This window comes from Garra rufa, chromosome 16, assembly GCF_049309525.1.
Source record: "Garra rufa chromosome 16, GarRuf1.0, whole genome shotgun sequence".
In the NCBI taxonomy this organism is placed as follows: Eukaryota; Metazoa; Chordata; class Actinopteri; order Cypriniformes; family Cyprinidae; genus Garra; species Garra rufa.
This window is the reverse complement of record NC_133376.1, coordinates 42,862,754-42,878,555: the sequence shown is the minus strand read 5'-3', so window position 1 is coordinate 42,878,555 and position 15,802 is coordinate 42,862,754. Positions and strand designations below refer to the sequence as shown.

The 15,802-nt window shown below is 37.5% G+C and overlaps 1 protein-coding gene across 1 annotated transcript in view; it reads right to left on the bottom strand.

Moving 5' to 3' along the window:
• Positions 1-15,802, bottom strand: part of atp10b (ATPase phospholipid transporting 10B) — a 100,282-nt gene that overhangs the window by 3,000 nt on the left and 81,480 nt on the right. Inside the window, exons 18-19 of the mRNA XM_073820261.1 lie at positions 6,344-6,531; positions 256-900 (exon numbers count right to left, since the gene is read on the bottom strand). Of these exons, the coding sequence (XP_073676362.1) occupies positions 714-900; positions 6,344-6,531 (375 nt within the window). The 3' untranslated portion in view covers positions 256-713. The remainder of the gene's footprint in view (positions 1-255; positions 901-6,343; positions 6,532-15,802) is intronic.

Below are 15,802 nucleotides of genomic sequence, written 5' to 3'. Positions count from 1 at the left end.
AAAATTACTCATAAAAACTATTTTTTCACTCAAAAAATAAGGTGCCTACTTTCAGATAAATGAGGCCTACGATTAATCAGATGCAAATAGAAACACAAAGCCAGTCCTAAATGAAAGAAAACAAGTTGACAAAAACATTAAATCCAATATTAGGTGATAATATAGCATAATAAGAGATTTATAAGCAGCTGTTTGGAGTAGGGTCATTTTTTACCAGGAACATCAAATGTGTGACAGGAATCGGAACGCAACCACAGGGTTAATCTCACTGTGGCGCTTGTGTTTCTGTCAGCGCGCACAACAAGCTCTGAATATATGAACCGAGATATTATGTAACATCTGCAAACCTCAATTATTACATGAGCAGCTCAAGCGCAAGTGCATACAAATGTGGTCCACATGACAACAAGAAGTAGGTTTCACAGAAGGGAGAAAGGCTCAGCTGCATCCACCGAGCACATTACATTCACGCCGTCGAGAAATTACACGCATGTACTGATCAAGCACAGACTGTAAACCTGAGTTCCAAATCCAGCAGGTTTGTAAGAGCGCAGGCCTAAACCGAGCCCCGTGTAAACCAGTGCCCACGTGTGCAAAACAGAAATGACGGTTTGAGTTCGTTGGCAGTTTTCTGTTGAAAAATTCAAGCTTTGCACTGCAGCATTGTCGTGCTCTGTGCATGAGGAAGCGTGGACTGTGCTGCGTGCGTGTACTTATGCGCTGGGGCAGGGAGACGAGCCGTGTTCCTGGGATCTGAGAGAAGGGGAGATACACGTGTCTCGGAGACCACGCCACTCTCTGATCCACTGCTCCCGATAGGACGGGGGGAGCCGCTCGAGCTGCCGCGCGCGGAGGTGAAGGGAAGGCGCCAGCGTTCCCCTTAGGACATGCAAGGTGTACCTGGGACAAAAACAAAGGAAAAAAAAAAACTGTGGTTAAGCTGAGGACATTGCATTTGAAATTGTGTGTTCATGTATGACATCTAAACAGTGTCACTGATATAATGCTATTTAGGGCTGGGAACTTAGACAAATGTGACCCTGGACCAAAACCAGTCATAATTGTCTATTTTTTGAAATCTGAAAGCTGAACAAATAAGCCTCCCACTGATGTATGGTTTGTTTAGGATAGGACAATATTTGGCTGAAATACAACTATTTGAAAATCTGTAATCTGAGGGTGCAAACAAATCTAAATCGCCTAAAATTAAGTTCTTAGCAATGCATATTGCTAATCAAAATTCTTTTTATGCATTTACGATATTTACAAAATATATTCCTGAATATGCTAATGATTTTTGGCATTGCACTTCAGTGAACAGAGAAAAACCGATATTATAAAATTAACGAAAAAATGTATTGCTAATTATATATCTCTTAAAGCAGCGGTTGTCAAATCCAGTATGTATGCTTCTCTTATCGCTTCAGACGTTTGTTGTACTGGACATCACAGGATATTCCGCCGTGATTTCAGTTCAAAGCGAACATATGTGACCCTGGACCACAAAACCAGTCATAAGGTTAAATTTTACAAAACTGAGATATATAAGCTCAATAAATAAGCTTTCCATTGATATATGATTTGTTAGGATAGGACAATATTTGGCTGAGATACATCTATTTGAAAATCTGGAACCTGAGGGTGCAAAAAAATCTAAATACTGAGAAAATCATCTTTAAAGTTGTCCAAATTAGGTTCTTAACACTGCATATTACTAATCAAAAATTACATTTTTATATATTTATAGAAGGAATTTCACCAAAAATATTAATGGAACATGATCTTTACTTAATTTCCTAATGATTTTTGGCATAAAAGAAAAATCAATAATTTTGACCCATACAATGTATTTTTGGCTATTGCTACAAATATACCCCAGCGACTTAAGACTGGTTTTGTGCTCCAGGGTCACATATATGTTCCATTCAAAGTATGAATGTAAATTGTATTTATTTACAGCGGTATATTATGTCACATTTCACGCTTCTCTAGTAAGTTTCCCGTGCTCAGGGAAGTAGGGAGCAATGGACACTGTGTAGGGATCATGTCAATCGGAAAACAATTCATGCACGGAGCTCACTTTTAACATGCTGATGATCTAAATCAAGTGTGTTAACTCAGAAAGACATGCAAAATATGCAGAGCGGGGGTCCGCGAGGACTGGAATTGAGAACCGCTGTCTTATGCCGAGTTCAGACTGCACGATTTTCAAAGCAATCGCGTCACAGATGTTTTCACACTGCATGACTATCTGGGGTAGCATTCTGTCGCTGCTGTGTTCACACTGCACGATGGATCGGCGACAGGGGGTTTCACACTGCATGACTTTACAATAGGAAGAATCGCCGACAACTTTGTCCCGGTCTGCAAACTACGTCTCACAACCAAACACACGCGAGAAGTGACATGGAAACAACGTGAGGTCAGTCGTGCAAGTTCTCACGTGAGTTCTCATGTGAGACTGGGATTATTATTAAAAAATGGTAGCCCGCAAGAAGCTTGCCATACAAATTGCATGTGCACTAGTGATGGCTCGTTCTTGAACGATTCGTTCATTTTGAACAAATGTTTATGTGACTCGAGAAGAACGAGTCGTCTCGGGGAGTGATTCGTTCAGTCGCGCGTGAGCAATTGCGCAACTATGAACGAAGGACTCAAACCCGAAGACTCGAGAGATGAACTAATCAATTCTGTTTCCGGCTCCAGCAGCATAGGTTAAGCGTATGGGGCTGTCATGTGATAAACGAACGACTCGGACCCGAAGACTCGAGAGATTAACTAATCAATTCTCTTTCCGGCTCAGACTGCGTTAGTTAAGCTTATATGGGTTTGTCACGTAATGAACGAACGACTCGAACCCGGACAGATAGAAGTGAGGGAGCTATAATCATGAAGACCCAGGTAAACAATGCATAAATCTTTTGTTTCTAATAGCTTATAGTTTTGTCTTGTTTGTAGTGTGATCAATGTTATATAAACGTGTATGAGCATTACATGTGTTATGGAAGGGATAATGTACAGGCAGCCGGTAGTTATCGCAGAAATAAGCCCCGACAGTGTGATCAGTCATTTCGCGATAACTACCGGCTGCCTGTACATTATCCCGCTTATTACACGGCTACTTGCCACATAAGGAAGAAAACTGGACATTAATATGAATTTGAAACCTTTTATTGGCATATTTGTTTTAAATTAACATTTTTATCCTTCCGCGGAGCGATATAGTACCACGTGACTAACATTCAAACTATGTACGTTAGTAAGACAATTTAAATAGTTTAATGTCGAAATTTTCCATTGTTAATTGTGGTTTTCCAGTGTTTGTCACAAGATGGCGCCAAACGGTAATCTTTGTTGGCACGGAGGGATTTTAAACATACAAGTAGTACCGGCTATGCGTTATTACTTTGGAGCGGTGATTATTTGAAAAGAACGAACCTGCAAATGTCTCAACTGACCAATCAGAATCAAGCATTCCAAAGAGCCGTGTAATAAGGAAGTAAAGCGTAGCTTTTTAATTATATTTTGGTAAAATGAACGAAATGAACGAATTGACTCGAAAAAAGATTCGTTCATTTTGCTGAACGAGACTCAAAGATCCGAGTCGGTAAAATGATCCGAACTTCCCATCACTAATGTGCACTCATTTGCAGCGAAAAGAAAAGAAGCCGAAGCTATGCTTCGTAACTCCTCCCCCAACTTCCCGCTGACCTGGATGCTGCTGTCTCATTGGCTGTAGGTAATCGCCAATGTTATTTTCAGTCAGATCACCTTTCACACGGCATGTTTTTGAATCGCCGACAGGTCCAGATATTTAGCATGCCAAATATCTCACGGTAAATCTCGGCAAATCTCTCAGATCGCGTCTTTGATATTTCACACTGTGTGATTGTCACTCGCGTGAACGAGCAGCGATTTGCCTGTGATTTCGGGCATTTGTCGGCGATTTCTCAAAACCTGTCGGCGAGTCAAAATCGGGGCTAAAATCATGCAGTCTGAACTCGGCATTAGGGTGTACTCACACTAGGCACGGTTGCCGTGAACCGGCACGGTTGCCGCACTCACACTAGTCAAAGGAACCGCGCTTTGGTGGTCAAACGCACTCGGGCACGGTTCAAACTTAAAGAACTGAAGCCATTGTTTGCAACTATATAAGGTTAAAGGGTGTTTTTAGAATTAGATCAATTTCTCTTTCATGAGTTTACCTTCTCTTTTTGGCCGAGTTTTGTTTCACCGTGTCGTAAACTCTAGGGGCAAGGCATCTAAACTGGGGCGTTTTTAGGGGCATGATATTAAAATGACGATTGCTTTCAGCCGGCACATTTATCAACGTACGATCATTCATATGACGAGATTCGGCAGCATTAAAAATGTTTCATGAATCACAAGTGAACTCTGTCGTAAGTTGGTTTGTAAACTCGGATTTACGTTAGATTGATAAATGAGGCCCCCCTGTGTTGTATTAATGCCATATGCCCTTATTTCTTTTTCAGAACACAGAAGCAGATTTTAGAACATTAGTACAACACAAGGGTGAGTAGCCTAAATTAGAGGTCGACCGATGTATCAGTTTTGCCGATTAATCGGCACCGATAGTTGATTGTCGAAACTATCGGTTATCTGCAAAAATCCATGCCAATCATTTTTCCGGGTTGCGTCCATTGCTGAAGCGGCTGAGAAGGCTCCGCTGTCATTAAACAGTATGAGAGCGGCCCCTAGAGGCAGAATCATTGATAACACGTGCTGTTTGTTTAAACACATGATACTGCAAATGCGGATTTAAAACATCGACAACGAACCATAGTGCATGTTTTTATATCATTATTTAGTTATTACTTTGTTGACAAGATGCTGCATTAGTAGAGAAACGACAGCATATGTTTGCATTTGCTTAAATCTAACTGATCACACTTATGCATTTGTTAGCCAGCAAGTTGCATATTTAAAGCTATTGACTTGAGAAAGCAAACTGTGTTCATTCAGCCGACATAATCGCAAAGTTTTACATTTAATACATCATATCTGTCTCAAATCGATGTAAATGTACTGTACATAAAGGGCTGGAAGGTTGTGGTATTGTGCATTTTTTTTTAGCAAAACGCTTTCTTGCTGTGGCTCTAATAAAGTCTGCATGTTTCATATAGAGAGCTAATATAGATTGCGCTTTCTCTTTCCGTTTGCTCTGTTGTTTTAAACACCGAATTAATCTATTCCTCTTTTTGATCATTCTTGAAGTAAACTTATGTATACTTTTTTTTTATTTTGATTAGATATTCAATAAATGTTCTAGAATAGAAGCATATTATACATACAATATCCTTATGATATGATGTCATTTGAATACTATGGCCTTGGTGTAGATGTTTAAAGATGGCCATCTTTAGCTTGACTGTTGATATGAAATGGTAATACCTGACAATAAGAGTCCAATTGTAGCATTAACTAAGGTTGAAAAAAGCTGTAGAATAGAAGTATTGTTCTTTGTTAGTGTGTTCATTTCAACATTTACTGATATTTTTAAATGTTTAAGTTTCTTTTGCCAACAGGAATGAACTATAAACTAACTTTAATGCTCAATATATAATTAATATTAATACATTTATTATTTTACAAATGGTTAAGCCCCACTTCAGTAGACCACTATTTTAGTTTCCATTCAGTATCCATTTTATTGCTATCGGCAAGTGTGGTTCATAACCTAGCTATCGGTATCGGCCTAAATGATGACTTAATTGTCATTTTTCGTTGAACTATTCCTTTAAGAACTGGTTAATCAAAATTTGAAAAAAATTATATATATATATGTGTGTGTGTGTGTGTGTGTGACCCTGGACCACAAAACCAGTCATAAGGTTAAATTTTATAAAACTGAGATATTTACATCATATGAAAGCTCTATTGATGTATAGTTTGTTAGGATAGGACAATATTTGGCCGAGATACATCTATTTGGAAAATCTGGAATCTAAGGGTGCAAAAAAATCAAAATACTGAGAAAATCACCTTTAAAGTTGTCCAAATTAAGTTCTTAACAATGCATATTACTAATCAAAAATTACATTTTGATAGGTTTACAGTAGGAATTTTACAAAAAATCTTAATGTAACATGATCTTTACTTAATTTCCTAATGATTTTTGACATAAAAGAAAAATCAATAATTTTGACCCATACTATGTATTTTTGGCTATTGCTACAAATATACCCCAGCGACTTAAGACTGGTTTTGTGGTCCAGGGTCACATATATATATATATTTTTTATTATTATTATTTATTTTTTTATAATTTTTTTTCAACCCAGCCCTAATGCAACACATAATAGTAGTGCATTATTTCAGTTACCTTGGCAGTAAAGCAACAACCGTTGTTAAAATGCAGACGAGGTAGAACATGGGGTCGGCCATTTGTTTGTGCATGATCCAGTAGGGGTCAGACGGAGGGTTGCAGCTGATACAGATGGCGCTGTAGGCCAGACACACGATGAAGTACACCAGCACACTGCCGATCATGATTATCCAATGCACCACCGTCTGCACGTCAAACAAAACAAGGGCATTTCAGGAAAAACACTGATACTTTGACATTAAAGAGAATCATTTAGACATGCTGTAACCTTAAAAACCTCCAAACTGTCAAAAATGCTCACTTTTCTTACGAAAAAGAAGTTTATTTAAGTGTGCTATTAGAATACTTCTTTTAAACTAAAAAATATTAAAGTATACTTTCGGTCTACTTCTCAGAAATATACTTGAAGTGACATTTAAGTATACTTGACTTATACTTAGAAAAAGTCTAAGTATATTTGAGCTATACTTGTGCTCTGAGAATCTGTGTTTTCATTGTTATATGCTAGGGGTGCTATTACACATCTTCTGTACAGAATTTCCAAAACAAAAGTGAAGAAGAAACCGAAACAATGGATGCTTCCACATGTAATCTAACACAATTGTCAGACATGAAACAGCATCAAAACCATGGATATGTAAAACTGTGTAACGTTATGGAATAAAATGTTGAACCATGAAGAGGTAATAATGACTGTCAAGACTCCATCGATGTTTTGATTATCATGAATTGTCTTTTTTTGGCTTTTTGTTTATTTATGAAACTGTTCAAGTGTTTAAAAAAAATGTATGAAGCTAGAATAAAATTGTTTTTGTTTACAAGCAGATACTCTGTTCTTTCTTTTGATGTTTTGTATGTTCAGATATTCATATTCAACAAAATATATACAAATTAATACCTAAATAGGGACATAGTAGTATACTTAAAGTATGATGTAAAGTTCACTTAAAGAAAACTTACAAGTATACGTGCAGTATAAAACTGAGACTATACTTCAAAGTGCACTAAAAGTTTTAAGTCTAATTAAATGTATTTAATTAGTACACTATCAGTATACCTATAAGTTCACTTTTAGTATACTTGCAGTACAAAGTATACTTTTATATACTAGAAAGTGTGCCAATTTAGTTCCAAAGAGTCTTGAAAAAGTATGCTTAAAAGTATACTATTGGTACACTGATGTTTGTATACTTACTACATAAACTATACTTAAAATATAGTTGAACTTTACTTAAGTACACTTTTTGTAAACTTCAAGTACAAACTGAAAACAGATGTAACTAGTTGTGTACTTAAAGTTTACTACTGTTACGCTTAAAGTATACTTTTATATACTAGAAAGAGTGCCAATTTAGTGGCAAGGAGTTTTGAAATAGTACACTTAAAAGTATACTACTAGTACATTGATATTTGCATACTTACTACATAAAGTATACTTAAAAATATAATTGAACTTTACTTAAGTACACTTTTAGTAAACTTGCAGTACAAACTGAAAACAGATGTAACTAGTTGTGTACTTAAAGTTTACTACTGTACTTAAAGTATACTTTTAAATACTAGAAAGTGTGCCAATTTAGTCCCGAGGACTTTTGAAATAGTACACTTAAAGGTATACTACTAGTACACTGATGTTTGTATACTTACTACATAAAGTATACTTAAAAATATAATTGAACTTTACTTAAGTACACTTTTAGTAAACTTGCAGTACAAACTGATAACAGATGTAACTAGTTGTGTACTTAAAGTTAACTACTGTACTTAAAGTATACTTTTATATACTAGAAAGTGGGCCAATTTAGTCCCAATGAGTTTTGAAATAGTACACTTAAAGGTATACTACTAGTACATTGATATTTGTATACTTACTACATAAACTATACTTAAAATATAGTTGAACTTTACTTAAGTACACTTTGTGTAAACTTCAAGTACAAACTGAAAACAGATTTAACAAGTTGTGTACTTAAAGTTTACTACTGTACTTAAAGTATACTTTTATATACTAGAAAGTGGGCCAATTTAGTCCCAAGCAGTTTTGAAATAGTACACTTAAAGGTATACTACTAGTACATTGATATTTGTATACTTACTGCAGAAAGTATACTTAAAAATATAATTGAACTTTACTTAAGTACACTTTTAGTAAACTTCAAGTACAAACTGAAAACAGATGTAACTAGTTGTGTACTTAAAGTTTACTACTGTACTTAAAGTATACTTTTATATACTAGAAAGTGTGCCAATTTAGTCCCAAGGAGTTTTGAAATAGTACACTTAAAGGTATACTACTAGTACTTTGATATTTGTATACTTACTGCAGAAAGTATACTTAAAAATATAATTGAACTTTACTTAAGTACACTTTTACTAAACTTGCATTCCAAACTGAAAACAGATGTAACTAGTTGTGTACTTAAAGTTTACTACTGTACTTAAAGTATACTTTTATATACTAGAAAGTGTGCCAATTTAGTCCCAAGGAGTTTTGAAATAGTACACTTAAAGGTATACTACTAGTACTTTGATATTTGTATACTTACTGCAGAAAGTATACTTAAAAATATAATTGAACTTTACTTAAGTACACTTTTACTAAACTTGCAATACAAACTGAAAACAGATGTAACTAGTTGTGTACTTAAAGTTAACTACTGTTACACTTAAAGTATACTTTTATATACTAGAAAGTGTGCCAATTTAGTCCAAAGAAGTTTTGAAATAGTACACTTAAAAGTATACTACTAGTACATTGATATTTGCATACTTACTACATAAAGTATACTTAAAAATATAATTGAACTTTACTTAAGTACACTTTTAGTAAACTTCAAGTACAAACTGAAAACAGATGTAACTAGTTGTGTACTTAAAGTTTACTACTGTAGTTAAAGTATACTTTTATATACTAGAAAGTGTGCCAATTTAGTCCCAAGGAGTTTTGAAATAGTACACTTAAAGGTATACTACTAGTACTTTGATATTTGTATACTTACTGCAGAAAGTATACTTAAAAATATAATTGAACTTTACTTAAGTATACTTTTACTAAACTTGCAATACAAACTGAAAACAGATGTAACTAGTTGTGTACTTAAAGTTAACTACTGTTACACTTAAAGTATACTTTTATATACTAGAAAGTGTGCCAATTTAGTCCAAAGAAGTTTTGAAATAGTACACTTAAAAGTATACTACTAGTACATTGATATTTGCATACTTACTACATAAAGTATACTTAAAAATATAATTGAACTTTACTTAAGTACACTTTTAGTAAACTTCAAGTACAAACTGAAAACAGATGTAACTAGTTGTGTACTTAAAGTTTACTACTGTACTTAAAGTATACTTTTATATACTAGAAAGTGTGCCAATTTAGTCCCAAGGAGTTTTGAAATAGTACACTTAAAGGTATACTACTAGTACTTTGATATTTGCATACTTACTACATAAAGTATACTTAAAAATATAATTGAACTTTACTTAAGTACACTTTTAGTAAACTTCAAGTACAAACTGAAAACAGATGTAACTAGTTGTGTACTTAAAGTTTACTACTGTACTTAAAGTATACTTTTATATACTAGAAAGTGTGCCAATTTAGTCCCAAGGAGTTTTGAAATAGTACACTTAAAGGTATACTACTAGTACTTTGATATTTGTATACTTACTGCAGAAAGTATACTTAAAAATATAATTGAACTTTACTTAAGTACAATTTTAGTAAACTTCAAGTACAAACTGAAAACAGATGTAATTAAAGCTGCAAGCAGCGATGAACGGGCCCTCGCACACGGGCTCACCGCCGACCGGTGGCTTTAGGAACACAGCAAATGGTGGGTAGTATGCTTTTAATACAGTAAAAATAGGAGAAATATGTCAAAGTCACTTAAATGTGCCAAATTTCCTGCTGCCAGCTGGTGGCGCTATGCCTATAACTGATTATTGGCATGTAGATGTGTTCAGGCCACCACTTTCATCAAACATATGAAGTTTGGTGCAGATTGACCTTGGTATGTTTGAGTTAGTGAAAGACATGATATATCTTGCTGCCAACAGGTGGCGCTATGATAATATCTGAATATTGGCCTTTAGGTGTCTTCGGGCCAGGACTCTTACCAAACCTGTGAAGTTTGAGGCAGATCGGACATTTTATGGCTGAGTTATAACAACTTCTATGTCCATGGCGAAACATCAAACTTTGTCACGCCGCCACAGACACGCCCTTTAACGAAAACTCAAGATCTTCGCAATTTAACATCTCTAAGGCCTCTAGATCAGACTGACCAAATATTATGTTGATATCATTAAATCTCTTGGAGGAGTTTGATACAAGTCATTTCCTGTTGCCAACAGGTGGCGCTGTGATTATAATAGAATATTGGCCTTCAGATGTGTTCAGGCCAGGACTCTTATCTAATATGTGAAGTTTGAGGCAAATCGGACATTTTATGGCTGAGTTATAACAAGTTTTATATCCATGGCGAGACCTCGAAATTTGTCAGGCCGCCACGGACACGCCCTTTACCGAAAACTCAAGATCTTCACAATTTAACATCGCTACGGCCTTTATATTAGACTGACCAATTTTGGTGTTGATCTGAATAAATCTTTAGGAGGAGTTGGTTGTAGAGTACAGCATGACACTTCCTGTTGCCTGCAGGTGGCGCTATGACTATAACTGAATATGGGCATGTAGATGTCTTCAGGTCAGGAGTGTTATCACACATGTGAAGTTTGGGACAGATAGGACATTGTATGCCTGAGTTATAGCAACTTCCTTTTTCATGGCGAAACATCGAAATTTGCGAGGCCGCCACGGACACGCCCTCCGATGAAAACTCTAGATCTTCACAATTTAACGTCACAAAGGGCTTTAGACTAGACTCTGCAAATTTGGTGTTGATCCGAATAAATCTGTAGGAGGAGTTCGTTCAAGTACGACACCTGAAAAAGGCAAAAATGACACAAATTTTGTTGAGAATATTAATATTAACCGACTTCCTGTTGGGTTCCGGATTTTGCTCCAAGAGGCTTTTTTGTAGGTATTGGTGTGTTACATGTGTGTACCGATTTCCGTGCATGTACGTGAATCACAGCTGAAAGCGCACACCGCGGAACGTGTAAAGGTGGCGCTGTCGAGCCATTTTGCCACACCCACTTCTGAAACCCATATCAGACGTAAATTTTCGCCAGGTCTGATGTGTGTGCGAAGTTTCATGAGTTTTCGGGTATGTCTAAGCCCTCAAAAATGCGATTCATTTTGGAGAATAATAATAATAATAATAATAATAATAATTAAAGCTGCAAGCAGCGATGAACGGGCCCTCGCACCCGGGCTCACCGCTGACCGGTGGCTTTAGGAAAACAGCAAATGGTGGGTAGTATGCTTTTAATACAGTAAAAATAGGAGAAATATGTCAAAGTCACTTAAATGTGCCAAATATCTTGCTGCCAGCTGGTGGCGCTATGCATATAACTGATTATTGGCATGTAGATGTGTTCAGGCCACCACTTTCATCAAACATATGAAGTTTGGTGCAGATTGACCTTGGTATGTTTGAGTTAGTGAAAGATATGATATATCCTGCTGCCAACAGGTGGCGCTATGATAATATCTGAATTTTGGCCTTTAGGTGTCTTCAGGCCAGGACTCTTACCAAACCTGTGAAGTTTGAGGCAGATCGGACATTTTATGGCTGAGTTATAACAACTTCTATGTCCATGGCGAAACATCAAACTTTGTCAGGCCGCCACAGACACGCCCTTTAACGAAAACTCAAGATCTTCGCAATTTAACATCTTTAAGGCCTCTAGATCAGAATGACCAAATATAATGCTAATATCATTAAATCTCTAAGAGGAGTTTGATACAAGTCATTTCCTGTTGCCAACAGGTGGCGCTGTGATTATAATAGAATGTTGGCCTTGAGATGTGTTCAGGCCAGGACTCTTATCGAATATGTGAAGTTTGAGGCAAATCAGACATTTTATGGCTGAGTTATAACAAGTTTTATATCCATGGCGAGACCTCGAAATTTGTCAGGCCGCCACGGACACGCCCTTTACCGAAAACTCAAGATCTTTACAATTTAACATCGCTAAGGCCTTTATATTAGACTGACCGATTTTGGAGTTGATCTGTATAAATCTCTAGGAGGAGTTTGTTGTAGAGTACAGCATGACACTTCCTGTTGCCTGCAGGTGGCGCTATGACTATAACTGAATATGGGCATGTAGATGTCTTCAGGTCAGGAGTGTTATCACACATGTGAAGTTTGGGACAGATCGGACATTTTATGCCTAAGTTATAGCAACTTCCTTTTTCATGGCGAAACATCGAAATTTGCGAGGCCGCCACGGACACGCCCTCCTATGAAAACTCTAGATCTTCACAATTTAACGTCACAAAGGGCTTTAGATTAGACTCACCAAATTTGGTGTTGATCGGAATAAATCTCTAGGAGGAGTTCGTTCAAGTATGACACCTGAAAATGGCAAAAATGACACAAATTTTGCTGAGAAAATTAATAATAACCGACTTCCTGTTGGGTTTCGGATTTTATCTCAAGAGGCTTTTTTGTAGGTATTGGTGTGTTACATGTGTGTACCGATATTTGTGCATGTACGATAATCACAGCTGAATGCGCACACCGCGGAACGTGTAAAGGTGGCGCTATTGAGCCATTTTGCCACACCCACTTCTGCAACCCATATCAGACGTCCATTTTCGCCAGGTCTGATGTGTGTGCAAAGTTTCGTTAGTTTTCGGGTATGTTTAGGCCCTCAAAAATGCGATTCATTCCGGATAAGAAGAATAATAATAATTAAAGCTGCAAGCAGCGATGAACGGGCCCTCGCACACGGGCTCACCGCCGACCGGTGGCTTTAGGAACACAGCAAATGGTGGGTAGTATGCTTTTAATACAGTAAAAATATGAGAAATATTTCAAAGTAACTTAAATGTGCCAAATTTCCTGCCGCCAGCTGGTGGCGCTATGCCTATAACTGATTATTGGCATGTAGATGTGTTCAGGCCACCACTTTCATCAAACATATGAAGTTTGGTGCAGATTGACCTTGGTATGTTTGATTTAGTGAAAGATATAATATATCCTGCTGCCAACAGGTGGCGCTATGATAATATCTGAATATTGGCCTTTAGGTGTCTTCAGGCCAGGACTCTTACCAAACCTGTGAAGTTTGAGGCAGATCAGACATTTTATGGCTGAGTTATAACAACGTCTATGTCCATGGCGAAACATCAAACTTTGTCACGCAGCCACGGACACGCCCTGTAACGAAAACTCAAGATCGTCGCAATTTAACATCTCTAAGGCCTCTAGATCAGACTGACCAAATATAATGTTGATATCATTAAATCTCTAGGAGGAGTTTGATACAAGTCATTTCCTGTTGCCAACAGGTGGCGCTGTGATTATAATAGAATATTGGCCTTCAGATGTGTTCAGGCCAGGACTCTTATCGAATATGTGAAGTTTGAGGCAAATCGGACATTTTATGGCTGAGTTATAACAAGTTTTATATCCATGGCGAGACCTCGAAATTTCTCAGGCCGCCACGGACACGCCCTTCACCGAAAACTCAAGATCTTCGCAATTTAACATCACTAAGGCCTTTATATTAGACTGACCGATTTTGGTGTTGATCTGTATAAATCTCTAGGAGGAGTTGGTTGTAGAGTACAGCATGACACTTCCTGTTGCCAGCAGGTGGCGCTATGACTATAACTGAATATGGATATGTAGATGTCATCAGGTCAGGAGTGTTATCACACATGTGAAGTTTGGGACAGATCGGACATTTTATGCCTAAGTTATAGCAACTTCCTTTTTCATGGCGAAACATCGAAATTTGCGAGGCCGCCACGGACACGCCCTCCGATGAAAACTCTAGATCTTCACAATTTAACGTCACAAAGGGCTTTAGATTAGACTCACCAAATTTGCTGTTGATCGGAATAAATCTCTAGGAGGAGTTCGTTCAAGTACGACACCTGAAAATGGCAAAAATGACACAAATTTTGCTAAGAAAATTAATAATAACCGACTTCCTGTTGGGTTTCGGATTTTGTCCCAAGAGGCTTTTTTGTAGGTATTGGTGTGTTACATGTGTGTACCGATTTTAGTGCATGTACGTGAATCACAGCTGAATGCGCACACCGCGGAACGTGTAAAGGTGGCGCTGTCGAGCCATTTTGCCACACCCACTTCTGCAACCCATATCAGACGTAAATTTTCGCCAGGTCTGATGTGTGTGCGAAGTTTCATGAGTTTTCGGGTATGTCTAAGCCCTCAAAAATGCGATTCATTTTGGAGAATAATAATAATAATAATAATAATAATAATAATTAAAGCTGCAAGCAGCGATGAACGGGCCCTCGCACACGGGCTCACCGCCGACCGGTGGCTTTAGGAACACAGCAAACGGTGGGCAGTATGCTTTTAATACAGTAAATGTAGGAAAAATAGATCAAAGTCACTTAAATGTGCCAAACTTCCTGCTGCCAGCTGGTGGCGCTATGCCTATAACTGATTATTGGCATGTAGATGTGTTCAGGCCAGCACTTTGATCAAACATATGAAGTTTGGTGCAGATTGACCTTGGTATGTGTGAGTTAGTGCAAGATATGATATATCCTGCTGCCAATAGGTGGCGCTATAATAATATCTGTATATTGGCCTTTAGATGTCTTCAGGCCAGGACTCTTACCAAACATGTGAAGTTTGAGGCAGATCGGACATTTTATGGCTGAGTTATAACAACTTTTATGTCCATGGCGAAACATCAAACTTTGTCAGGCCGCCACGGACACGCCCTTTAACGAAAACTCAAGATCTTCACAATTTAACATCTCTAAGGCCTCGAGATCAGACTGACCAAATATAATGTTGATATCATTAAATCTCTAGGAGGAGTTTGGTACAAGTCATTTCCTATTGCCAACAGATGGCGCTGTGATTATAATAGAATATAGGCCTTCAGATTGGTTCAGGCCAGGACTCTTATCGAACATGTGAAGTTTGAGGCAAATCGGACATTTTATGGCTGAGTTATAACAAGTTTTATATCCATGGCGAGACCACGAAATTTGCCAGGTCGCCACGGACACACCCTTCAACGAAAACTCAAGATCTTCGCAATTTAACATCATTAAGGCCTTTATATTAGACTGACAGATTTTGGTGTTGATCTGATTAAATCTTTTGGAGGAGTTTGTTGCAGAGTACAGCATGACACTTCCTGGTGCCAGCAGGTGGCGCTATGAGTAAAACTGAATATGGGCATGTAGATGTCATCAGGTCAGGAGTGTTATCACACATGTGAAGTTTGGGGCAGATCGGGCATTTTATGCCTGAGTTATAGCAACTTCCTTTTTCATGGCGAAGCATCGAAATTTGCCAGGCCGCCACGGACACGCCCTCCGAT